At 38.2% G+C, this 26,885-nt stretch overlaps 1 protein-coding gene across 1 annotated transcript in view; it reads right to left on the bottom strand.

Moving 5' to 3' along the window:
• The window catches only part of pkig (protein kinase (cAMP-dependent, catalytic) inhibitor gamma), a 41,673-nt gene that overhangs the window by 6,492 nt on the left and 8,296 nt on the right, over positions 1-26,885 (bottom strand). The window contains exon 2 of the mRNA XM_015052399.1: positions 469-650. Within this exon, the coding sequence (XP_014907885.1) occupies positions 469-622 (154 nt within the window). The 5' untranslated portion in view covers positions 623-650. The remainder of the gene's footprint in view (positions 1-468; positions 651-26,885) is intronic.

Raw genomic sequence — 26,885 nt, 5'->3', positions numbered from 1 at the left:
AAATTTAACAGAAAAAAAAAAAAAAAAAAAAAAAAAAAGGGGTGAAAAAAATGGGCCCAATTAAAAAAAAAAAAAAAAAAAAAAAAAAAAAAAAAAGTCTTGCAGACATTTTTGGTTTTGCAGGAGTCAGGATTGGATATGTTTTTATGCCATTACCATATTACTTGAAAATAGTCTCAAAAACAACATTATTGTTTATCCCAATAACTTCTGGGATAATCCACCATCCAGTAAAATGTGTCACAGTGACAGGCCTAATAAAATGCCACTATACATAATGCCACCCGTTTGAAGGCGATTGCATGACGTTAAGTTTTAGTATCTTCTAGATTTTCCCATTTCTACTTTGATTTGAAAAAACTCAGACCCAGTGAAAAACCGGTTTACGTTCCCCTTCAGCTTCATCTCCTCAGCTGTAAGTAAAACCGTCCTTCCTGGCGTTGGACGCATGTCTCCGGTTCCACCCACCTGCAGCCTTCAGGTCCATCTCTGCCATGTCTTTGGTGAGCTCACTCGTGCTCGCCGTGGCCGTCCCCTCCCCTGTGATGTCGGGCACGGCGTTCCGGCGGCCTGTGCGGTCACAGTTGATGAAATCCGAGTACGACGTCTCCACGTCCATCATCTGTCCATGACCAGCGCTCTCATTACACCTGAGGGAGGGAGAGAGCGTCAGGCTGCGGCAGAGCGCTCAAAAGAAACGTTTCTACTCGTCTGCTACTGCTTCTTCAACCAGGGGTGTCCAAAGCGCGGCCTGGGGGCCATGTGAGGCCCTCTGCAGGATTCTCTGCGGCCCCCCCACCTCAATTTAAATTCAAAAATATGTTATTGATCCCAAAGGGAAATTAAATGCTGTTTTAACTCATATTAATTCAAAATTTTCAAAGAGTTATCGGAGATAATGTCAGGAAAAATCTCCTGTAGCTGTCTGTATTACAGCAGTTTGAAGAAGCCTCTGACTGAAGATGGATGGTCAGGGTTTTCCATCAATTTTTTTTTATTTTAGTATGACAAAAACAACTTTTCTGTATTCACCTTCATTTATGACTAATTAGAACCACACTTTTGTTTTGCTCAAACGCAAAAAACCTAAAAAAGTCTGAAACTGTGGGCTGGTTAGCATCTCCAATGATTTTCATTTTTACTTTAGTTTATTATTGGCACAAAACATTTTTCTTAAAATACTTTTTGCGGCCCCATAGGTGGATTCAACGCTTTGATTTTGGCAAAGCGTTTGGACAGAGGAGAAAACGAGTTACTGGAGAGAACGTACAATACTGAGGAAGCAACTCTGGATCTTTAGGTTAAAAAAAGAGAAAAGCAGAAGAAAAAGAATCAATAAGAAAAACGGAGAGAAGATCTTAATCATTGTTCTTCCTCTTTCTGCACCGAGACTAATGGAAGCACTGACATCTTCCCTAAATGCTTGACCTAATTACATCAGCATAAAGGGCCTTCACTTGTTCAGTCCAACCCCTCTCGGAGTCCATTTGTCTCTCCTGAAGGTACTTACACAGCGTTTAAAAAGGAGGAGTGGATAAAGCTCCTGTCAATATGGAAATCCAGAGTAAGAGAGCTCTGACAGCCAGCTGAGGTGGGGCCAGAGGGAAATCTAAATAAAAGAAACCCCATTAGCAATTCACTCCTCATCCGTTTCCTGTTTTCACTCCATTTTCAAATGGGTCTCGGATCCGGCCAAGTCAGGAAACCGTTTCCTCGAAGAAAAAGGACGAGGAAGAACCTGCTGCAGGGAGTTAAACAGAGAAAAGCAGCAACAGAAAGTATCTGGGTAGAAAAAGGAGGCAGAAGCTCTCAGACTGGAGACGTCGTCACAACTGCTAAAGGTTTCTCTGGAGAGATCTATGTATGTGAGGCGTAATTACAGCAGCGGCTGAGTGACGAGAGCCAAGTCACATGAAGAAGAAAAGGAGACGGCAGAAACGATGACATCATGCTGACCTGGCCACACACTTCAACTCCTTCACGGAAACTCCCGTTTTATGCGTTTCCATTGACGTTATAATGGAAGTGAGCAATTTGACATTTCAGAAATAAGTTTGCTTAATTTGAACACACCACTTTAGAAAGAACTCAAGTCTTTTGGTAAAAGTAGAAACTGAAATTGGCTTATTTCACAAAACTGCAATGGAATTTATTTTTTTTTTTAAATTTTGCATCACTTGAGTCACATGATCCGCAGTCGAGTGTTGCCCAGTTGGCCCAAACCACAAACAAGAAGACGACAGAAAACAACTCAATGCTTATGCTCACATGTGAAAATTTCTGCAAACAGCAACCGTACATCTTTGAAAAGCAGAAGTAGAGCCTCCTGCACAACCAACAAGAATGTAGCATGAGGTTTCTTGATGATAAATCAACAACAAAACTCTCGTCTTTCCCAGCAGCCATTGTTCAGCGCACGCAGCTTTAAAACCACCTGACCAAAACTCTGCTTGGGTTGCTAGGTAGCGGGCTGGGCTTCGCTGGTGTTGCTAGGTAACGGGTAGTGGCTGCTGATTTGTGGCGTTATAGGTTTTTTTTTTTTTTTAAATGGAACATTTTCCAGAAACCAAAAAAACATTTACTTATTGCCAGAAACCATCTGGGTGCTCTTGTTAGAAGCAGTAGAAACCCAAACAGAAGTACAAAAATGTCCAAAATCAAAATTTTGCATAATACGTCCCCTTTAAGTATTTTTGAATTACAGTATTTGAGCATTTTGTCCACCGCTGGTAACATGTGTTTCAGCTTCTATTCACCACAAAGCTGGAAAAAACTTCCAGAAAAACTGAGTTCATTTAAATCTTGACTAAAAAGAAATCTGTTTAGCTTTTCAGCCATAATAAATGAAACAATAACCAACATGTTGATGTGCAACAATGATGTTTTATGACTCTGTATTATGTTTTTATGACATAAAGCACTTTGAACTGCCTTGCTGCTGAAATGTGCTATACTCATAAACTTGATTGACTGATTGATGTACAGTACATTTGTGTGGTCTGTAAAAAAAAAAAAAAAAAAAAAAAACAACCCGTCAGTCTGTGGGAGGCCAGCAGCCAGCATGCCGAGTGAGGAACTGAGGTCCTGTATGTAAGAGTGAAACCTCTGGAAATGTCACCGTATTCTGAACTGGTGGCATTTTCCCCTGACTGCTCCTACAATCAACAAGAGCCGCTTTGTGTTCCCAGCCACAGATGGTGGTATGATCCACGGATAACTCTGTGGTCTTAAAAAGCAGGCGGCACAATCCTTATTGAGCCAAAAAACAGCAGGAGGCTCTCACTGAAAGTCCCTTCCACGACCTGAAGGGTGAAACAGACGGAGATATAACCACCATCGTTAACCACCGGAGAGCAGAACGGGACGATTTTCTCTCGATTCGATCAGATCAGCAGGAAAAACAAAAAAAACTGCACTATTTCAGTCATTTTTTACTAAACAAACAAGGGTGAAATTTAAAAATCCCTAATTCTTTATTTAATTCAACCAGTCAAAGGTAGAAAAGACAGATGAGACCGTAAAAGACACCAGAATAAGCCAGAAAAACCGTCTAAAACATGCCAGAATCTTATTATAAGATTCTGACATGTTTTCCTTTCCTGAGTAAGATTTAATATAAAATCCATAATTTTGTGTCTTATTATACAACTAACATTTCCCAGATGCCTTTTTGACCACTTTTCAAAATAGGAAAGTCAAGAAAATGTGCCATAAGTCAGAAAATGACTTCAAGAAAGTAGCTGCTCTCCTAAACATGCCTATATCTACAATCAAACGTTTACAGCATCTTCAACTGTGACAAACACAGACGAGCGAAACGCCAACTTAATTTTGGCACCAAACATAGCAAACAGGAAGAAAAGAGTTAAAAAAACAGAGAGAAATCTAAAGAGCTCATTGTGAGATTTGTTATAATTGATGCCAGAAGACTGCTTGGGAAGAATGCCAGGAAAAAAAAATATTTTTCTACTCACCAAATTTAACTTGACTGCAGGGCAAATAAAACAGTGAACATTGGGGAATAAGCGGTTTGTCTTTCAGATGGTTTGCATCTCATCAAACCAGTGGAACACAAAGATCTGCAGAATCTACTTAGAAACATAGATTTTAGTGTCAGAACGCATACAACAATTATTAGCCGTCAACACTTAGCAAATACCACAGTAATGATAGGATTGTACCGTCTTCCCGCACGGCGATCCTCTACAGAAACTCGTTTGAGCTCCCTGCATGTAACTGTTTATATCTGGAAGTGATGTTGACAAAATGAAACCTGTAGATGTAGGTATCGTTAATTTAGTGCAGAGCGCCACAGCAAAGGAACAAATAAAGCAGAAAAACCAACAAAGAACAACTCAAGAAAACATGCATTTCTCACTTTGTCGACTATGCTATGCAGAGAGCCGTTCCCATAGCAACTGACAACAACGCAATTTGTTTCAGGATTCAACACCAAAAAAAACCAAACATTTCCTAAAGAACAGAACATTCAGTCCGTTACAGTATTATGTCTTTGATGTTTATTTTGCGATTATTAATAAATGATAGCTGTGGCAGATTAGCTACAGCTGCTATTAGCTAATATGGTTGTTGATTAGCTACTTTAAACTCACACTGTAGTGATGAGCTGTCAGAGTTGGGGTTTATGTCCCCTTTTCAAAAAAAAAAAAAAAGAAAGAAATTAACTGAACCAAAACACACTGAATTCTACATCACACCTACATGATAAGGTTGTCAAAGTCAAGCTAGCATAACTGAACTACTTCCCTTTCCCTCGCTATTGTTTTTTCTTAAATCTTTTTAAATCTTTTTTCTGCCTTGTCATCTAGCTGTAGTGTTGACAATTGGTGGAAAAAAACAGCATCCCGTTTTCTTTTATACATCAGGTGTAAATGTAAGATTTTGTGTGTTATATTGACCACTTAACAGCTGAAGCCATCAGGCAGCAGCTTTTGCCCTCAGTATGGTTCCGACGTCCCGCTGTGAGGAGTCGCTAAGGGCGTTTTCACACCTCATAGTCCGGCAGATTCTGTTCAATTGGATAACAAAATGGCAACATTTGTTAAATTTTCAGCTGCTGTGCTTCTCTTTTACACTGCACTACGTCAAACAAACAAACCCTTTGAAAACCCATTCCCTTCCTCGCCTGTTGGGGGCACTGTACCACCAACCACTGAAAAACAATGCAAAAACCTCTGAAGAAGACATGAGCACACCTTCCTTCTTCATGAAATCTAAACAAAAATGGATTAAACAAAAATTTTAGCAGTTGCAGGATTTCTCTTTTGTTGTTTCTCCTACTAGCGCTAGAGTCTGCTTTGGTTCTATTAACCCAGAATGCTTTGCTCTATGGTCTGTTTCCAGCTTCGCATCCACTTGTGCATTCAAACCGGACTGAGTTCACTTCAACCGAACCAAGACCTGAGCGTTCAAGCGGACCAGAGTTCACTTTTCTGGTCCACATCAGAGTTTGATTACACATTCACACCTCCCCAAGAGAACTGGACTTTCTAGGCAAACAAAATGGAGTTTGATTAAACAGGACTAAACAGAGCTAACTGACGGAAAAATTTAATGGAAAGGACATCTTTGTTCTGCAAAGAAATGTCTCTCCAAGCAGCAAATGACTTTCTCTAGCAGCAGCTGTTGTCAGGCACTGGGAAAGCTGAAAGGGAAAAAAGTAAGGTTTAATTCACGGCTCAGGAAGCTGTCACTAAAGACTAAAAAGACCTAAAAAGTTGTTTCTGGCTAGCATTCAATCAATTCCTTTGCACAAACCAGCCTATAAAATTAAGAGTTTAAATGCCAAGTATAATTGGGCTTCTTCTTGGTCAATGAAAGCCTCCAGGACTCAGAGAAAAGCAAATAATATCAACAATGTTTGACATTTTGATTCTATTTCCTGCTACATAAAATCAGAAATTTGAAATCCCACTAGAACAGTTGAGCGATTTCTCCATCAAGGGTAATGTTTCGCAGAGAGATTTATGACAACGCCTCGCTGCACTGGTTCGTCTCCACTCGCCTGGTTGTTAAGTGGATTATGGGACTCCCGTCTAATTGCCATTTGTTTGTCTAATTAGTTGCCTGCACAAGTGGTTCGATTCCAACCCCAAGATCATTAACATGGTTTCCATGATGATGGTGGTGGTGGAGATGATTATGTTTCTTCGGCATGCAGTTGCTCTTGGTCTCAGCTGTGGTGGCAGGACGTTAATGGTGTTGTGTTGCAGAAGAAAAACAGATTTTATTCCCAGTAATCATGAAGGGAACTGCGATGATGAAGTTGTTATTGTGTCTCGATCCTCACCTGGTTGTTATTGTCGTTATGGTCCACCTGCTGCTGTTTAAATAATGTCATAGAAAACAAAAGTAAATGCTCATGACATGTCAAACTCAAGGCACGGGGGCCAAATCTGGCCCGCCGTAGCTCCTTATGTGGCCGGTTAATGAGTTTTAGACAGAATGTATTGCTAAACTCATAAACAAACTGTTAAAATATAAATGAATTCTTAAAATTAAGTTATTTCAGTCCCTCCAGGATTTTGCAACAGTTTTTGGGATTTTTGCAAAAAAAAAAAAAAAAAAAAAAACATAAAAAAAGTGTTTGTGGTANTAATTTAGAAATATTTGCACTTATGTNTNATGGGAAATATGACTATTATTGTCGTATCATTAAGGATAATAAATCATGTAAGGATAATAAATCATGTAAGGTATAAGTATGAAATACTGCCACCTGCAGGTGGGAGTAAGCAGTAACTTGGATCCAATATTTTTCACCATTTTTGCCAAAAATCTTCAATAAGCGCAATTATGTATTAATGTGAAAAAATACAAGGATTTGTTAATTTTTACGTGAATTTCCAATATAATTCTCAAGAAACTGGAGCGACTAATTTAGAGTCTAGAGGGCCACATAAAAAGCTGTGTTGGGCCAGATTTGGCCCCCGTGCCTCAGGTTTGACACATGTGCTCTAAAGAGACACATAAATATAACCGTCAATATAACACTGTGCTTAGATATTGCTTTATCAATCAAATCAAAGCAGATTCTAACTGTTTATTGTGGAAATTCACACAAAAATCAACAAATCCCTGCACTTTTTCACACCAATGTGTATTTGTGAGTTTGTTGAAAATTTTTGGCAAAATGGTGGAAAATATTGGATCCAAGTGACTGTTTACTCCCACCTGCAGGTGGCAGTATTTCATACTTCTAACACTCACTCATCTGGTTTACTTGATTTATAATCCATAATGATACGTTGAATAATAAAAAGTCACATTTCCCATCATACATAAGTGCAAGTATTTCTAATCACTACCACAAAACACTTTGATTTTTATTTTGTGCAAAAAATCCCCAAAACAGTCACAAAATCCTGGAGGGAATGAAAGCATGTTCAATATTATTTAATTTTAAGAATTTACTTATACGTTAACAGTTCGTTTACAGATCTTATTCTGGCAGAACCGGCCCTTTAAGAACATTCATTTTTAAAGTTTAAAGGAATTATAAACAAAATAACCAGATTTTATCCACACCATTGTTTTCCTACACTCAAACATCATAAATGTAGAAACAATATCCTCTCTTTCAATGTTTAATAAGCTGAGCCTTTCACATTTATGGCTACCTACATTTAATTTACCATATCCAATTATGTGAAAAGCCCCCGGGAGTTTACAAGGAGAAACACGACAGCTGGAACTGGAAACCCCACCACCAGACAAATGTCACCGGTGTGGTTTTCACAGACAATAATAACCCAATCCTCAAAGGTAAACTCAATGCAGCTCAGCTTATTGGCTGATCTCCACTCAGCCTCCCTCCTTTACACATCTCTCCTTCCTGACCTCAAATACCTTTAAAAATCTTTTAATCCCTGTAATATGGAATTAAGAAGTCATCCTGATCATTTTGGCTGCAAGAGAGTGAGAGAGAGCAATACTTTAAGCACATAAGAAGTCTGAACAGGGAGGTTTTCTCTCCAAATCCTTTTGAATTCCTGTAGAGATGCTATTTTTAACCGTGCTAGCCAGGCTAACCGCTAATGTAGCATGCTAAAGACCTCAAAGCGTAGTAAATCTTGTTTTATCATAAAATCTCTTACACAGCACTTTATGTTGACACTATTTTGTGCTTTTCAAAATGGACCATATTCAGTTTCAACAGATTAAAGCTTTACAGACATCAGAAATTGATCACAAAATGCTGGCAGCAGAATCAGAATGCCTTTCTTGTCATTGTAAAGAAGCACAACAAAAGTAAAGATCAGTAAAGCCTGTTAGGAGAAAACAAAAACATATTTGGGGGGATATGATCAGGAGGAAAGAACAAATCTCACACTGTGTCCAAATAGACATAATGTGGGTGTTGCAAGAAGAACCTCTGCATATATAAAGCAACATATAAACAACATAAGCAGGACTAATAATCATTTTCTGGCTTTAAATTTCAGCACTTGGTTCATGTTGCAGTTTTTGTTTTCATTTTTTGTGTGCTACTGAAAAATGAAACTGGTATTTTCCTTCGTTCTGTCCTGTCCCTATTAAACACTGAAGGAAAGTGGAGCAGCGACACCATTCAGAAAGCTTTCTGACGCGACACATTTGAACCGAGACATCGACCAATACTTGGAAGGTGACAATAAACAGCAGAGCTTGTGGCGCAGAGATAACCAGGAACAAAAAGGCTTTGGGTTCACTGGGGAAACATGAGTCAGAGCACCTTCCCCCATCAGAGACTCAGGCTCACTTCTGTCCCACTGGAGCCTTTTAAGCCTGATTTGTGTGTAATAAACTTGTATTATCTGCAATAAGCCGCGCTGTGGCCGGCTTCTTTGCTGATTTGGCTGTCCATTAGAGCCGTCCACCCAACCGATTTTAGGTCTGGCGACTATTTTTGCAGCAATTATTGATGAGGCAGGAATTATCCACGTGGATGAGAGTCACCTGCAGCTCAAATTTTCTACTTGTTCTTCATTTGATTTATAAGATGTAGCTGGCAAGGCGTTTGGGTTTTTTAAAGGAAAAAAGCGCAAACATTTGTCAATCTCTAAAATTAAACGATTAACTTTTAGTTTGATGTTTTATGTACTTAAATGAACATTGGAGATGCACCCATTAGACTGAAGACTTTTGTCATCCAGTTTTTGGTAGAAAAAAAGAGGAGAAAAACAATAAATCATGCAAATGGAAATTCTTTAACTTGTCTTAATTTTTCATGTGATTAATTGATTTATTGCTTAGTGCAACAGGAATAGCACTGATCACTATTTTCACTTCCAACACCAATATATGAGGTTCAGTATTGGCTGATACCAATACAGAAAAACAGAACCGAATTGACTAAAAACACAGACATAAATATAATGAATTACAACTTATTTGATTACTTTAAATACACAATAACTTCAACATGACTTTAATTTGTTCAGTCAGTGTAATTAGGAGAATAACAGTCAATCTAAAGTAAATAAAGAACTGAAGGTAAACAATATGTCAAACGTGCAAGAAAACCTTCTTTCAAAAGTTTTTTAAAGTACAATTAGGAATGTTAAATATAATTTAAAATAAGGCATGATCGCTCAGAGCTCAAAACATAGAATTAGACTGACTAGATCAACCCTTACATCGAGTACATTGTCACCTATGCTAGATCTAGAACATTTCCGATATCAGGATTGATACAGATAATACTGGATCGGTGCATCTCTAATGAACATCACACATCTCTCCTCGTGACATTTCATACAGCATTTACTGTCGACTATAGCACAATTTACATTGTAAAAATGTCAACAACTCTTTGAAACAACGCAACAAAGTGTGCAGAACCACTTTCTTACCAAAGAGAACATAGTCGCCTCTTTAGCCCCCATACAGACCCAAACTACTTCAGACAAATTCATGCAAATCCATTCCTCCTGCAGCGCCAAGTGTTACAGACACTCGTGTTCGCTGCCTCTCAAACCTCCGTCAGCAGACGCAGCGATGGTTTGGTCGACAGCTAGCTGCATTTCCTCACCGGGATTAGCATTGTTGTCTCTCTCCGGCCTTCATGAATAAATAAGAACCTGGACTGCTCAGCTGTGCCTTGTATATTTGCCCCACATCCTTCCTCTTCTTCTGGGATCCAGACTGGGTGTAAAGACCTAATTTCCCCTGACAAATTGCATCTTTGCACACAGCTGCCTTTCCCCCTGAAGCGGTTGGCCTTTTTAGGCAGGAACAGTGAAAACTTCTAAAAGTAAAATAATAATAAAAATAATCTTTCTCCTCTAATCATCACTGTAAAACCTCCGAGCATAAAATTTCTCTCTTCTGTCAGACATCCAGGATTATAGGTGATACCAGCTGATGTGATTTATAATTTTTCCTCCACTTCTCACTCTGCAGAAATCCTGAAAGTACTTTGACATAATTGCCATCCTAAACGAACGCACTTGGCTCTCACACACTGAGGCATTAGGAAGCGTCCGAGTAACACGAGATAAGAAGCCTGACCAATACAATTAGCATCAGCTAAAGTGGGGTTAGCTCATGAATTACAAAAGGAGCAACAAAAAACTCTTCCGAAACATTTGACCACAAAAAAAACAAGCCTCCTGTTGGATAATTACTGTATGCCTGATTATATTTTAGCTAGCAACAAGATATTCGACCCAAACTGAAACAATATGTAGCTTCTTATTTCTTAAACAGCCATGTTGAAAAACATCCCAGGATTGTGGAGAAGATAATCAGTCTGTGTAAGAAAAGTAAAATCACCGCATCAAGCAGAGACAGCACAAAGGAGATGCGGAAACAACGAAAACTGGGTTCAGAAGAGTCAAATGTCTTACTAAAAACTGAAAGGAAACCATCATCTCAGCTGACATGTTTAGTTAAGATAAACTTTAACTTTACAATAATAAAATCTGGCATAAACCAGTCAGTTGAAAACCCTCCATCACAGATAACAAGATGCGTTTCAGACAGATGAAGCAGCAAAACACTTTGCTGCTTCATAAGCCACAGTCTCTACACAACACTAATAATCTATCAGCTTTAATGGTCAACAATGTTATGAACATTAAGGAATGCCGCAAGATCCAAAACGTCCGGTTTTAATGACTTGATATAGCTGGACTGAGCGCATACGCAACTGGAGAAACATGGAGAGCAGTAATAATATCCGAACCTTCGGGAGGGGAAAGAAGATCAAGTGGAAGGCGAAGCTTTATTTCCCATCTCTGCTAAGACGCGATTTGCTCATTTAAAATCTGAATAATAGGCAGTTAGCTGGAGTTTCTGTTTTGTAGATTTGGTTGTGAGTAAAACAATACATAGTTTCCACAAGTCTGAGCTATGAGGTTATCTTAGTGTTACACAGTAGAGAACTCAAAAACTGTGACGTATTTAAGTTGTAATGTACTTATATTGTTTATAAGTTAGAAAGGAATGAGGTGAGAGCTAGTTGTTAGCTTGTGGCTTCTTTATTGTTGTCATAGCAACTCCATAGCAACTGCCTGCCAAGCTGGCTGTCAGTTTCCAGAAGCATCATTACGTATTCTGTAACATTAGAGACCCATGACATGAAACCCAGCAGGAGACGGAAAAAATGGATCAATTACATTTTAATGACAGATTAATGCCAATGGGGCTTTGAATGGGCAGCAAAGTTAGACCAATTTGTTGTTCGACTGGAGGGGATCGAAGGAGCACAAACACTTTAAACATCTGATGGATGGTTACCGGTTCGCTTTCAGCAACACCAGATGTAGCTGATTTTAGCCGCTCAATCTCTAACAGCCAGCTAAGTTAGCTCATTCACTCATTCGTTCTTTGGTTACCTAGCAACTCACTCATTCTTTGGTTACCTAGCAACAACCTGTTGAGTAATGGGTGCAGCAGCAGTTTCAGATTTTGCCACAGTAGTGCCTCATAACTGCTTAAAAATAAAAAAAAACAAAAAAAAACTTACTGGAAAAGTAATGCCACGTTTGTTAGTCTTTCATTTAAAACAAAAAACTATAATTATCAATATCAACTGACATGAAACGCTTATATTTTTTCAGCTATATTATCCAGCCCTATGTTAATAATCACCACAAAGCTTACATCATAAATATTAGGGCAGCACAGTGTATCAAAAATTTTGAAGTTACTCAATATTGATATTTTAATGTCAATAGTGCAAAAAACTGCAATACATAGTAGCTAATTTAGCATTTACAACATATTCAGGCTCGTTATGCCAACAAAATAATTGGTCATGTTTGTTTAAAGCAACAGAAAAATGATTTAGAAAGGCGGTGAGTAACAACAACTAAGCTGTGCTGTTGTTTAAATGTCACACATTGCCAGAATAAAACTTTGTTGTCATAAAAATAACAAACCCTCACTTTCTGGGATCTGTGTTTGCAATGAATTCAAAGCAGAAACACGTTACCATCGATAAATATTAGTTAAATTACTGCAAGTTATATCACTACCAACGTTATCTGAGGTTTTTCTTACATCGCTCTGTCCTTACGAACATCAGTTATGACATCAAAGGACTCATAATATAAACGATCAGTATCTGTTTACAGCACAAAGCCTGAAATCCATGTTATGTTCTATGCAGCCAGTAGATTTCCTCTTTAACTGGCCGGCCTGAGAGCTGCTTGGCTGTAACTGGTTGCCAGGAGACCTCCTGTGATCAAAACGTTCCAGGAAGTGGAGCTAATCTTGACTGTTGCCTCACGCTGAAAGCTGTATTCTCATCTGATGCCAGTAAAAAATAAAAAAAAAGTAAATACCGCAATCACAGAAGTGTATATGACTGTTTATTTGAAACGACAAACAGCAACCAGCTGCACCAGAAAACACAATCTGACTCAGTACTGTTTTGCATTTTTAAATGGAACCTATTATGCTTCCCTGACCATGTTAAGATGAGTATATCACAATCATTCTTAGATAATTAGACTTTAGTCTGGTCCTGCCCGTTTCAAGTTGTTTTAGGGCATCTTTTCACTTTAAATCCATATAAGCTGCTGCTGACCACGCCCCCAACTCACCGTTTACACTCGCACATGAAAATGACTCCAAAAAGATATGCAATTATACAACTGCACAGCTTTGAAAAGCAGAACTGGTGCATCCTGCACAACAAACAAGAAAGCAGCAAATAGTTTCTGGATGGTAAGTCAATAAGAAAACACCTGCCTTTTCCAGCAGCCATTGTACAGCGGTAAAACTAGCTGGTGTGCTGGTGCTCAGTTTGGGTTGCTGGATTACGGGCTGGGCTTTGGTGAGGTTGCAAGGAACAGCGCTGTGCCCGCTGATTTGTGATGTTTCATTCAGGAGGTTTTCACTGCAAAAACACAAAATCTTACCAACTAATTTTGGTCTAGTTTGCAGTGCAAATATCTTATTACACATGAAATAAGACAAACCAACTTAAAAGTAACTTTTTAGTAAGATATGGAGACTTGTTTTAAGTAAACAATTCCTTAATATTGATGAAAAAGTACTTGCTCTATTGCCAGATAAATTAACTTATAACATGGGAAAATGTCTTGTTATACTTTAAACAATCTGCAGCAATATTAAGGAATTATTTACTTAAAAGAAGCTTCCATTTCTTGCTAAAAAAAAAGTTACTTGTAAGTTAGTTTAGTCTTATTCCAGGTTTGGTAAAATATTTGCTCTAGGAACTAGACAAAAAATACTTGGTAAGATTTTGTCTTTTTGCAGTGAAACGGTACATTTTCCAGACAACAAAAAACAAGTAGGTGCTTTTTTTAAGCACTTGAGTTGTTTTTAGAGGCAGTAGAAAAGTTGGAAAAATGTCCAAAATGTGAATATCACATAACAGGTCCCCCTTTAATAACTGCATATTTGATGCACTTAAACTTAAAACAAACACTGGAGCCTAAAATAAATCAGCCACAAAAAACACAAACACACTTAGTTTCTATTAAGCAGATAAAATACCTCTTCCGTTCAACAGATGGCCGGATCACATAGTAAACACCAAAGAGACAGACGGACAATGCTCCTACTGCAAAAAGCTGGCAACAGCTGGGCCGATCAATGGCAGCTGACGTTAGCTTCACATGATACAGAAACACACACACAGAGGCGGAAAGGTCAAGTTACAGGAGGAAATGTGTGTGAGTGTGTGTGTGCCAGACTCCAAATAAGTTGTGATCAATTCAGGCAGCAGATGAGCAGACATACGAGACCGAACCAGACAACGGGCAACAGGGAATTCCTCGTTCACTCCGTGTGTGTGTGTGTGAGAGAGAGAGAGACAGGTCTGATTGATTCTCATTAACCACCCATGATTCACGGCTGAGTCACAAACAGGTGCCTCAGCTGGACTCAAAGACACACATTCCAACTCCCATTTCTACTTCAAACTTGAGCAACTAGTGTGTGTTTGGTGTTTCTGCAGAAACAAAGAAGTCTGCAGCAAATGGAGAATCAAACAACTTCAAAGTTTGAGCAATAAAAGAGACGAACGATCCCAGAGTCACAGTTAATCTTATGTTTTCTTATGAATCTGACGTAATTTATGCCGGTTGTGAACACACTCTTTACAAGAGGCAGAATAAGGAAGTGCAGAGGCTGTAAGCGAACATCCCAGTGGAAAATATTCAGACTCTGCTTTATGTCCGGAGTTAAGAAAGCGCTAGACTGGGAGGGAGAAGGACTGTTCCCTTTACTGCAGCGGCGTCCAAACATCAAGTCAAGTGGGCCAAGAAAATAAAACATAAAATCACAATTTTTGTTCTGATTTTGAAAGTTGTTTTTCTTTCATAATTAACTGTATTTGTCGTTTCTGTTGTTTTTATGTATTTTGTACATGTAAAATGTCTTCCAGTTCCTGTGTTAAATGTTCATTAGAATTTAAAATTTATCCATCGAGAACGAGTTCTTGCATCATCATGCCATTATTAATATTTCACTTGAAAATGGTCTCAAACCACCATAATTATCGTTTATTGTGATAACTTCTCAGGCAATTTATTGTCCAGCAAAATTTGTTAATGTTTCAAGAACCTTATCAAAAGTGTAACATTATAACTAATTTTACTGTACAATATCAAAAGTGAAGCAGCTTATTCAATATTTACCTCTTTATGCTAGTAATAAAACTGGTGATTCTTGTTTAAAGCAGAAGAAAAATGTTTGGTTTTTTTAAAAAAAGGGTATTAAGTAACTACAACTAAGCAGTTTCATTGTCAAAATGTTGAATTTGATGAGACACGTTTTTCAGCCAAATCGTCCAGCTGAACCGCTGCAGTTACGAAGGCAAACAGACAAAAATAACAAAAACCTGATCCTAAGCATTTGCCTTAATTATCCCAATAAGCTGTTTATTCAGGGTATCTCAGCCTCCGTCATGCTTTCTCTATCTCTGCAACACAGAGGCTTTCTGGATCGCTGCAGCGCCGGTCTGTGTTTTTCCTCCCACGGTCCAATCCATCTCGTCTCATTCTGCTGCAGCGTTCCCATTTACGTCCGCACATTTAGCGACACGAGACCTCGGCAGGAAGCAGGTGCTCTGTTTGCGTGCCTTGTTTATGCCCTCATCTTTTCCCAGGCTAGCTGCGCACACGCTGGAGGCCAGCGAAGACACAATGAGGCAAGGACAGGCTGGAGGTGAGGATGAGGAGGGGAGGAGACGAGAAGAGAGGATGGGGAAAGGTCAGAAAGCGCATGAGGACAAGGAAGTGATGGGAAAAAAAAGAAGAGTTGAGGATGAGGGCGGCAGAGGAGGAATGCATGTTTATTGGGCTTGCTAAATATGGACATATTCCTTCACAGGCTCCACTGTTTGCATTACTTTTTTAAGCGCTCCATAAACAAAATTCCCTCCCTCCTTCAGCATTGGAACAGCACTCAGTTATTAAGGCAGCTTGGAGCAGAACATGTAATTAGATTGTGGCCTACCGCTCTCGGCTACAACCTGCTTCTGTAGCCGCTTTTTGTTTTTCAATCTCCAACCACAACTCCAACCTAAAGAGAACTTCTGCTGCGTTTCCGTAGAGCAAATCCTCCGTCGCATTTTTCTCCCACAAGTCAGTAGAGGATGGAGGCGTCATGTGACACGAAGCACATGTGACCCTCACTCACAAGCTAATCAAAACAGAAAAGAAAAAGCGAGCAGAAGCAGCCAGTATGCATCCTGCTGGACCTCAGAAGATTCATGACAAACCGGAACAGGTTCCAAACTGGGCAGGAAGAGACCAGCTGAGGGATTAAAGTGGCAAAGCATCAAAATGATCTAATAAATTTAAGCTAAAAGCACCTGTAAGTATAAATATGCAAACTGGATACATTTAAACATGATACAGCAAATGTTTTACGTGCTTACCAGAGTGCTACTTAAGCTGATTGAGACCAATTAGCAATATTATATCAAATCAGTGGATGAAGAGCTAAAACCATTAGAAAGCAGTTGATTAAAGAGGCTCTGACATAATTAGTGTCGTGTAAATCTGTGTTTTTCTCCACAAACATTAAGTTCTAACTGCATAAGAAAATATGTCCCTTTACCAAAGGTTTGATAATGAGATTCCCATACAGGTAATTATACACCAATAGCCAGTCAAAGGAGAAAACATTGCAAACTCAACCTGATTTTTGAAGTTGAATGTAATCAAATTAACTTTATTAAGGAATAAATGGATATTTTTAAACACAGATACTCACCTAGTTTGAAAATAATAAATTTACTGGGAAACACAGAGGCCAAATAATTAAAATAATTATAGTTCATTGACAAGAGCATTATTTTTGTGATTGGTTAGAGCCAAAAAAAATTATTTTTGTTGTTGAAGTGATTAAAATAGCAATTTATCACTGAAATTGAATGTGCAGGGTAAAGCAGCAAAATCAAAAAGCAAATATTCATCAACGAGTTTAAATCAGCCAGGTAAAACATTTTTAATTTAAATGTGTAAAAACTAAAACATCCAACTTTTTAGCATTTTTTACAGACGGTAATAGTTGCCAAACTATTAATATAATTCAGGATGGACCAGGGCAGCCATGTTTACACCAAGTACTGATCTTAACTTCTGAATTTTGCAGATGAAACAGCAATTCATTAGAGTAGACAACACTTTAAAAATCTGCCACTAAGCTACGTTTCCATTATAAATGTGGGCAAAACTTTGTTAATATTCCACTAATGTTAAAAAAAGACAGTTTTGCAAATGGAAATTTTATTAAAAATTATACGTGAATAGCTTTGTTCCTGCGATTATTTGTTAAAAACATGGCACACCATCTTCTTACCACTACTTCCTGTTATCTTTTTTGGCGTTTCTGCCAGTAGTAAGATACAGTTGTTGATCATGTGACTTCTGTGGCATGTGTTTGATCAAATTTGGTGTGTTTGCATTAAGCAAATTTAAATCTCTACTGATCTCTGATATCCAAACTCAATTGTGTAAACATCGTTTTAATTCAGTCAACTAAAAATGTATAAAAACATATTTGACAACAAAATTGCTGCAGGTTTTTTTTTTTTTAAAGATGACTGCATTGACACATAAAAGATTAGTGTCTTACAAGAATATCCCCATTTATGCATCAAATCACACCCTTCAATGTTATGATTTTCACTGAACTCAAAACAAAGTGAATAAAAAAAAATCCATGTTTACAGACAAAAAATGTTTTTCAAAATCCAAACCGGGCCTCTGATCATAACTGATGAAGAGAAAACTGATGAAATCACTGGTTGACTGACTGAAGCATTTTAAATCACACTGGCAGTGAAGCAGACATCATGAAACTCTGCTGTCAAACGACGGAGAACCATTTTGTCCTTTTTTCTTTTTAGCTGTCCCGGATGTTTCCGTCTCGCTGCGTTCACAGCTCACCAACTTCACCTCTTTGATCGCGACACGTGGAGCTTGAAATGTGCCGATCCATCTAAAATAATTAAAGCTCGTTTTCATTTTACATGACGAGAGACGGCCATCAAATCATCTTTTCAATAACCTGTTGGGCTAAATCGGGACAAGCACGTTCAACTTTGATGACAATCTATTCATAATGGAGAAGTCTTGATTAAAATTCCCCTTGCACAACAGATTTAAAATGACATTGTGTGAATTCATTTAATCAACCTATAAAGTCTGCTAGTCTGATGCAGAAAAACAGAGGAAAATTTGTTGCTATTTGGTGAAACCGTCCAGCAATCCTGCAGCCTATCCCAGCTTAAAATACTGTTTACGGTGCCAAGTCTAGGCAGGAGTGGGAAACCAAAGCTTGAAATTCCCTTCAGGCTATGATGCACACAATCCCTCTGGGCGTAATATATGTTTTCATCTTTAGCAGGAAGAAAAGGGGATTGTGGTGTGCTTAATTTTAGTTTATCGCCACACAGTTTGAGAGAGTAAAAACAATGCAGATTTGCAGCAGAGTAGATTCCTAACTCCATATATGGTTCAGGGCACTGTGACCCTGCAGGATCTTCAGGGAGGGCTGTATTTGGGATTGAGGTCGCCAAATAAACACCCTCCTGATCCCAAACTGGTCATAGCTGATGGATGGTTTCTTAAAGGGAACCTTTAATGCAAAATTTATATTTGACATGTTTTTGTACTTCCATTTGGGCTTCTAAAAAAAAAACAACCCAAGTGCTTAAAAAAAGCCCACCAAGCAATTTTTTGCAACACGTTAATGTTCGTCCTCCAGAATGTTTGTCACCCGTTACCTAGCAACCCTAGCCTTACCCAGCCCATTACCTAGCAACATAAGCGGAACTCCAGCACCTTTGGTCAGCTTGTTTTACCACTGTATGCGCTATACAATGGCTGCTGGAAAAGACAAAGTTTTGTTGTTGACTTGCCATCCAGAAGCCACTTACTGTGTTCTTGTTAGTTGCGTAGGAGGCTCCACTTCCGCTTTTCAAAGATATAGTTGTAAAATTGTGCATCTGTTAGCTACGACAGCTTACTTGGGCCATTATAGATAGAAAAAACGACACTAAATTTCAGTCAAAAAAACTCAAGTTTTTTTTAATCTAGTTTCTGACATTAGATTAAGCTCAGAAATTCTCTAGAAAAATAACGACATTTTTTACCTTAAAAAAAGTCAAGAATTTTCGATTTTACGAGCTAAATATTCCAAAGAAAATTTAGTGTTTCAGCTTGGGAAGCTGAAACACTTTGCTACATGACACGCTATTGGCTCGATATTACAAAGCAGCCAATCCAGGAGCGGCATTTATATTGGTTGTTTGCATCTGTGCTAAGTGCTAAGTCAGGTTCTACTGTGTTTATTATTGCACTTTTAGGTATTGTCTAAGTTTAAACTATTAAAATGGGTAGTGTGTTTGCAGACTTTAGTTATTCGCGGTGGTTTCCACTCTACATCTCATCTTTCACCTCATGGATGCACTGTACCTCTCCGACTTTGCAATCATTACTCAAGTTTTTAAAAAAAAAATCAATGGCTGGATGACCATTATCACAGTAACTCATCTAGGACGATGTTGCATCGACGAGACTTGGACGTTCTCATTTTTCCCCCCTGAGGGGAAATGTCTGGTTCTGCGGCAGATAAACGCACCCGTGTTCACCAGGTAGCCTCTAACTGCTTCTGTCAGCTGTTTGGCAAGTAGCAGGTAGCGAGCCGAGAGATTTTCTGAGGTTTTCTGGTGGAAACAGCTGCAGCTGCCAGAAACTGTGTTAGACGAGCAGTGAAAATGAGTCATAGCAGTTCTAATGTAAGAGGACAGCTGTGTCGAGGCTTGCCATGAAGCTTTAATAAGCTAAGGGAAGCTGTGAATTTGAGAAGTTATTATGTGTGGAACTCATTATTACATACAATCTCATTTGCATTGGTTTCACCTGGTCAGATCTAGAAAAAGCACCACTTTAAAATCGATTATTTTAAGGATTTAACGCTTTAATTCATAAAGGTGACCCATTATGCTTCCTTTAACAGGTTAGGATTGGTTTGTGGGCTATTCAAAACATATTTATTACATTCTCTGTAGAAAATCATTCTCAGATGTAAGATTTTCTGCCTATTTTGAGCTCCTTTCAGAATTAGTTGTTTTAGGGCTCTGTCACTTTAAATCCAAATAAGCCACGCCCCCCAACTCAACGTTTACACTCCCACATTAAAATGGCTGAAAGCTACGATGGTGTATTAGGGCCTTTGTAAACAAGACGATAAATTATCCCAGAAGTTATTGCGATAAACTTTAATCCTGTTGTTTTTAGACCATTTTCGAGAAATATAATATGCATAATAATGCACAAAAACATTCTCAAAGATCAAACTTTAAAATCTAATGAATATTTAACACTGGAACAGGAAGGCATTTTAAAAATCCAAAATAAACAAACAAAGCAACAGAAAAAACTAATAAAATGAACTATGATATCTCTGTGAACAGAATTGTCCAGTTTTTGGTACAGAGAGAGCGAAAAAAGGAAAACAATAAATCATGCAAATTGAAGTTGTTGAGTTTGGTTTAATTTATCAAATGATTAATCGATATTTTACTCTTCTTTTTTGCGACAGGCCCACTCTGCCCAGATCCATCTAAACCTTTTTTGAACTGTTGACTGCACAGGTCGGCTCCGGTGGCCCAACATGCCCTCCTGCTGGCTAAGCTGCTGTAGTGCCAATCATTGATTGTGTTCATCTACCTTTTGAGTGATTTTCTCAGCAAGGGATGGAGTCCAACTCACACAATGAGTGGGACTGAAGCAGGTCACAGCAGTCATTGCTCTGCTCTTTGGGAGAGTTCCTGAAAACTCAAGGTACGAGCAGAGCGTACAAATTCAATTCAGATCAATCAGATTCATTCCAATACTGTCACATTTTGATCCAATCACATTGATAATAAGTCGGTCCTAATTATAAAGCAACACGATTCATTTCGGTTGGTATAAAGCTAAAGGAAGCCAAGTCAACTTTGCAGCATAATCCTAAAAACAAACGTGTGGCAACATGTAAATGTATCTGTATTGCACATTCCAGAAAGAATATTCTGTCACAGTCAGACTTTTTCCAGAAAGAATATTCTGTCACAGTCAGACTTTTTCCAGAAAGAATATTCTGTCACAGTCAGACTTTTTTCCTGTTGTCCTTTTAGATAACTTCAAGGGAAACCAAAGAAAACAAACAGCCTGCAGTTCACTGAGTGTGAAGGGATGAGAGTCAGTTTAAATCTGAGGTTCTTGACAGGAAAAAGGTGGAACAATTAGGCGTCTCGCCATAAACAATAACTCAATTAATAGAAGGATAAATTAAAACCACCTAAATAATTTTAATTTGAATGAATTATCGTTTTTTCTCTTTTCTCTTTCTACCAAAAACTGCATGATGAAAGTCTTCAGTCTGGTGCTTTGGTGTCAATTAACTCTTTTTATGAAGGATAATTTTGCTTACAGAGACTTCATAATTCGTTTCTGTTTGTTTATTTTGGATATTTAAGACATCTTTCAGTTCCAGTGATAAATGTTCATTACACTGCAAAAACACATCTTAACAAATATGTCTGGTTTAATTTATACATCTTAGTCCACTTGAAAGAAGACAAAATAACTTGCATGTAATTTTTTTTCTGCCAGACTTAATTTCACTTATAATATTTATAATTTAATTTATCTGCCAATTAAACAAGTACTTTTTCATCAATAAAGGAATTATTTACTTAAAACAACACTGTCTTGCTGAAAAGTTGCTTTAAACTATTTTTGTCTCATTTCAAATGTGCTACGATATTTACACCAGAAACTAAACCAAAATTACTTGGTAACATTTTATGTATTTGCAGTGTAGAATTTAAAGTTTAATGATCTTTGATAATGTGTTGTTGCATTATGCCATTATTACCATTACATTACTTGAAAATGGTCTCAAATCAACCATAGTATCAATTATCACAATAAATTCTGGGACAATTTATTATCCAGTAAAATGTGTTACTGTGACAGGCTACAAACAAGTTATTTTACATGTGCAACAAACCACACTTATTGGGTAACACAGCAAAATGTATGCAAATCCAAAGGTTACAGAAATAATCCCATATTAGCATGACTTGATTTCATGCTATGCTATGCAGACACACTGTCTGCAACTAGGAAGGTTTATTCAACTCAACATGAAAAACTCTTAAAGTCCAAGAAGATACATTTCTGATGAGTTCAGTTTCTATTTATTTCATGAATTAGGTGCATTATAATATGTAGGGCGGAGACGATTAATCACATCAATTGTGATTAATCGATTGTTGAACCAATTTATAAATTGATTAATAGTTAACTGGAGGATACAAACCAAGATAAAAAAGGTAATTTGTTGAAAGAACACCACACTAAAAGCAGCAATTAAACCAAAACTTTACATAAACACATACATTTAAGATTTAAGACACAAAAACAACCGTATTAGTTTCAAAAAATGTCTGAATCCTCCTTTCAACCAGCAATATGTTTTAGCTTCATCTGCAACCTGATGGATTTTCTAGGGAAAACATTCATGAAAGGGTTGAATTATGCAGCCAAAATGTAGAACATGAGGCAGATTCTTGGTCTGCAGCAGAACAGATTGACTGGATCTTTCCATCTGTCACATGAGACAGTTGAGGCCGGGGCGATGGCGCTCATTTTCTCCTTATGGGGAAGTTGGGAAGCTAAAATCTGAGACGCTCAGAGGCCCCACCAATAAAAAAAAAAAAAGAAAAAAAAGCAGAAACATGTTGTTGGAGAGAGGTTAAGACAGCTGAACTGACAAATCCCCCAAGAGCAAAGTATGTACACATCAGAGCAATGATTCTACAGAGCGAAGCGGACGGAAATAGACCGAGAGGAGCAAAAGCTCATAGCATTAAAACTCTGCTTCACCGTTGTGTGCGCACAAAATGTTTGACTCTTAAATACGCTCTTTGGGTTGTGAAGGAAATCTACAAGGCATCTGAGCTAATTTTTGAGAATGGACGACTATATTTAGCTCAAGAATGTCATGTTGTGTCCCCAACGCAGAAAAAAAAAAGTGGTTGCTAAGATTTCCATTTAAGGCCAGAATAACCAGCAATAAAGCAACAGGACACAGTGGGAAGATAACCTGATGACCAGTAATGAACCAACAAACACACATTAAACTGTCGTCTCAGTTTATGGTTTTAGGTTCTAGTGTTTTACAGATCGAGTAAAACTCGGTTCAGCGCTGCAGATGATTGCAACAGCACCGTTGTGACCCGATTACTCAGTTTCTAACCGCTTTCTGAGAAAAAAATGTGAAAATGGCATCACAGTTTAAGGGGATGCGTAACGAAAAGAACCCGAGGACAAGATTTCATGACTGTCAAATCATCAGCGTGTGTAATCTCATTGGGAGAGGCTGAGCCGTCCCTCCTGCCTGAATGCCTGCCGCGTTTTGCACCGACTGAAGGAGGCTCTGCAGGGCTCAGTCCAAGGTCAGCAGGGCATGAGCGTCTCTTTGGTGGCAGGATTGTTTCTGGCCGCTCTCCAGTACCCTTAGCCATTCTGACAGACAGCAGGCTATGTTTGGCAACGACCAAAGAGATGAGGTGAGGTGGCGCGGAGTTGCTCCACAGAAAAGCACATCTGACCTCAGAGAGAACAAACTGTGCCAAATTTAATCTTAAATTCATCAGGTGACCTAATCCCCTCTGACATGTAATCTTTCTGCTAAGCAAAAAGGTAATATCTGCCCTGAACTGGAAATAAATTGACCTAGGGATATAAAAATAGAGTGAGATAAAAATGGGTTTAAACATAAATATTTTCAGATAAGTAGGAAAAAACATTATAAAAAATATATATACATTTACTGGATTATTTTTACTGTATAGAAGCCTTCTCACTTCGGCTATTCAATTTATTTAGACTAATAAATACATAAATTAATAAATAATAGTATCTTCTAGTAATTGTTTGCTTTCCGTTGGTAAGTAGTTGCTTATTAACAGATATAAATTCAATTTTAAACATGAATTTCAAGAAAATATTTTTAAAAAACTAAACATGGTAGCAGAGTTGTAATAATACTAGAATTTTAAACTCCTTAGTAATAAATACTGCAGCACCCTTTGCAATCAGAAGGTTATTTTATTTGAAAAATACACCCAATAAGTTCTAACTCTTCTGATTAATCATGAAAGCTCTAAAAGTCCATTTCTGAACAAATTTTGTTAAAAGTTAGATTGGTTTCATCTTCTTGCACTGAAAACATTTTGATTAATTTTATCCAGTGAAAAGCAACAGATTAATTTGGAATTACCGTATTTTCCGGACTATAAGACGCACCTTAATTTTATCGAAAAACGGCAATACGCCTTATAATCCGGATATATTGTTATATGTTGTTCTGGAGTAAAACAGCCCCTTTTAGTGAATTAATGTGGATTAATTCTGGTTGTGCATGGATCATAGTGCTGCCCCTCCTCCACCTGTTGCTGGGCACTGCTAGTCAGAGGGCTACTACATTTTCTCCGACATGCAACAAATATTAACTCAGTAGCCATTTGGAAACAGTTCCTGTTCAATAAACCCAACCAGTCACGGGTTCCCGAAGCGTCGCTGCACTCTTATTAAAATATAATAATGTCTATAAACTACAGCCGTCACTCTGTGAATACCATGACTGTTAAATAGCAGACAGCAAGCTGCCTAATTAGCAGCCATAGCCCAGCAAATTACCCAGATTACTGATGCTAAATTTAGCTGTTTTGTACTAAAAAGTCTAGGAATCCAAAATTACAATAAATAAATGGGATGGATGCTACATCTAGAATAATCAGGTTATTATTTTCGCATATAAAAAGCTGCTATTGCAGGAAAAATAAAATCATGTTTTACTTAGTTTTCTATTTTTTGTGTTAACACAGTGATATACAGGTATTTTTATTCAGACGTATACATAACTGGATCTGCAGTTATTTACATTTAGGAACCTGAACAATTCAGTTTAATAGCCTTAATTTATTAAAACCAAAATACAGTGAAGGTTATCGTTAAGAGATGACCTTCAGTGAAGTCTTATTATACTCAGCTGTACTCATTTGTTAGATCGTTTATTGTTTATCGTGATACATTTCTCATCATAATGATTTTGACTTATTGTCGTATTGTTGAGATTATTTTGTTCACCGTTTGTTCAATGAAAGCATCAATAAATACCAAGAAATTTGAAAATATGGTCAAATGCAGTTATAATCTAATGATATCTCACTTGTTTTTCAACAGCACTATTTGTGTTTGTAGGGCTATGCTCTGTTACCTAAAAAAAGGCAATAAGTAGTTTTTGTTTTCACTTTTATCGTTATAGTATCACATGGTATCGTGATAAAAACTTTAAGTCCATCACATGTACTCTATAAAGATAAAATGACAAAAATAACTAAAATGCTTAGAGGCATTAATATGAACCTACTTCAGCCAATTTGTTCCCTTTAGTGTTTTAAAGGCAGTATACAGAGTGTTAAATATTGACAAATAATAAATAAAATTATAAATTGTATTAGGATTTAAAAATGCCCTCAGGGAGTTTATATTTTCAGATTTGAAGTGTTTGTTGTTGTCGACTCATTAAAACATGTATTTTGTTTAGGAAGTCCCTTCATTAGGAGGAAAACTTTACATTAAATCAGTTTCAGGCCTGCTTATTAACCTAGTTTGGCTTCTTCATGTTGTATTTTTAATCATTGGCCTAGAAACAGTAGTTCCTTTTGTCTTTCACACTCACAGGAAAAAAAGAAAACTATGCCAAATATGTACATGTGTGTAGAGTTTTAAAACATTTCGCTAAGCCTTTGTCTGTTAGGACAAGCTGCATCTCCGTTTCCCAGCACCTGTGTGACAGTTAACCGATTGTTCTGGTGTAGGGCAACAGAGCAAAGCCGTGTTATTTCTGCCTCATCACAAACACCGCTCATATTTAGGTAGCTCAGTGCGCTTGACGCTCTGGGAGTTCTTCTTTGTCTCAGTCAACAGTGAAACAAGCCACTACAGGCAGGCAAGGAGCCAGTGTTTATTTCCACCAGTACATGCCCAGTAACACTGGCACTTGCCCACCATCACACACACACACACACACACACACACACAAACACACTCTCACAAAGTGGGGGGTCCTGCTGCTGCACCTTAATCACATTCAACATCCAGTTCCTGAACTGTTGTTGTCATCCTAAGATAACAGCAAACATCTACGAGTAAAAGTTATGGAAGAACAGATCTCTGCTTTAGCATGGCAAAGTTTAATTTACAAAACAGGAATGGTTGATTATTGTGTAAGAACATGGATGGATGGATGGATGGATGGATGGATGGATGGACGGATGTGTTTGGATGGATGGACGGACGTACGGACGGTTGGATGGATGGACGGACGGATGGATGGACGGATATGTTTGGGTGGCCGGATGGATGTGTTTCGATGGATGGATGGATGACAGACAGATGTGTTTGGATGGAATCATGATTGGATGTGTTTTGGATGGACGGATGTGTTTGGATGGATGGATGGACGTTTAGTTGGACGCAGAGCTCTGATGGATGGATGGATGGATGGTTGGACACAGAGCTCTGATGGATGGATGGATGGATGGATGGTTGGACACAGAGCTCTGATGGATGGATGGATGGATGGATGGATGGTCGGACGCAGAGCTCTGATGGATGGTTGGATGGATGGATGGATGGATGGTTGGACGCAGAGCTCTGATGGATGGATGGATGTTTGGTTGGACGCAGAGCTCTGATGGTTGGATGGATGGATGGATGGATGTTTGGTTGGACGCAGAGCTCTGATGGATGGATGTTTGGTTGGATGCAGAGCTCTGATGGATGGATGTTTGGTTGGACGCAGAGCTCTGATGGATGGATGTTTGGTTGGAC

The sequence above is a fragment of the Poecilia latipinna genome, unplaced genomic scaffold, assembly GCF_001443285.1.
Source record: "Poecilia latipinna isolate Pla-1442-1.1 unplaced genomic scaffold, P_latipinna-1.0 Scaffold1108, whole genome shotgun sequence".
NCBI lineage: Eukaryota > Metazoa > Chordata > Actinopteri > Cyprinodontiformes > Poeciliidae > Poecilia > Poecilia latipinna.
Note: the sequence above shows the minus strand (reverse complement) of the source record. Positions and strands in the feature narration are given on the sequence as shown.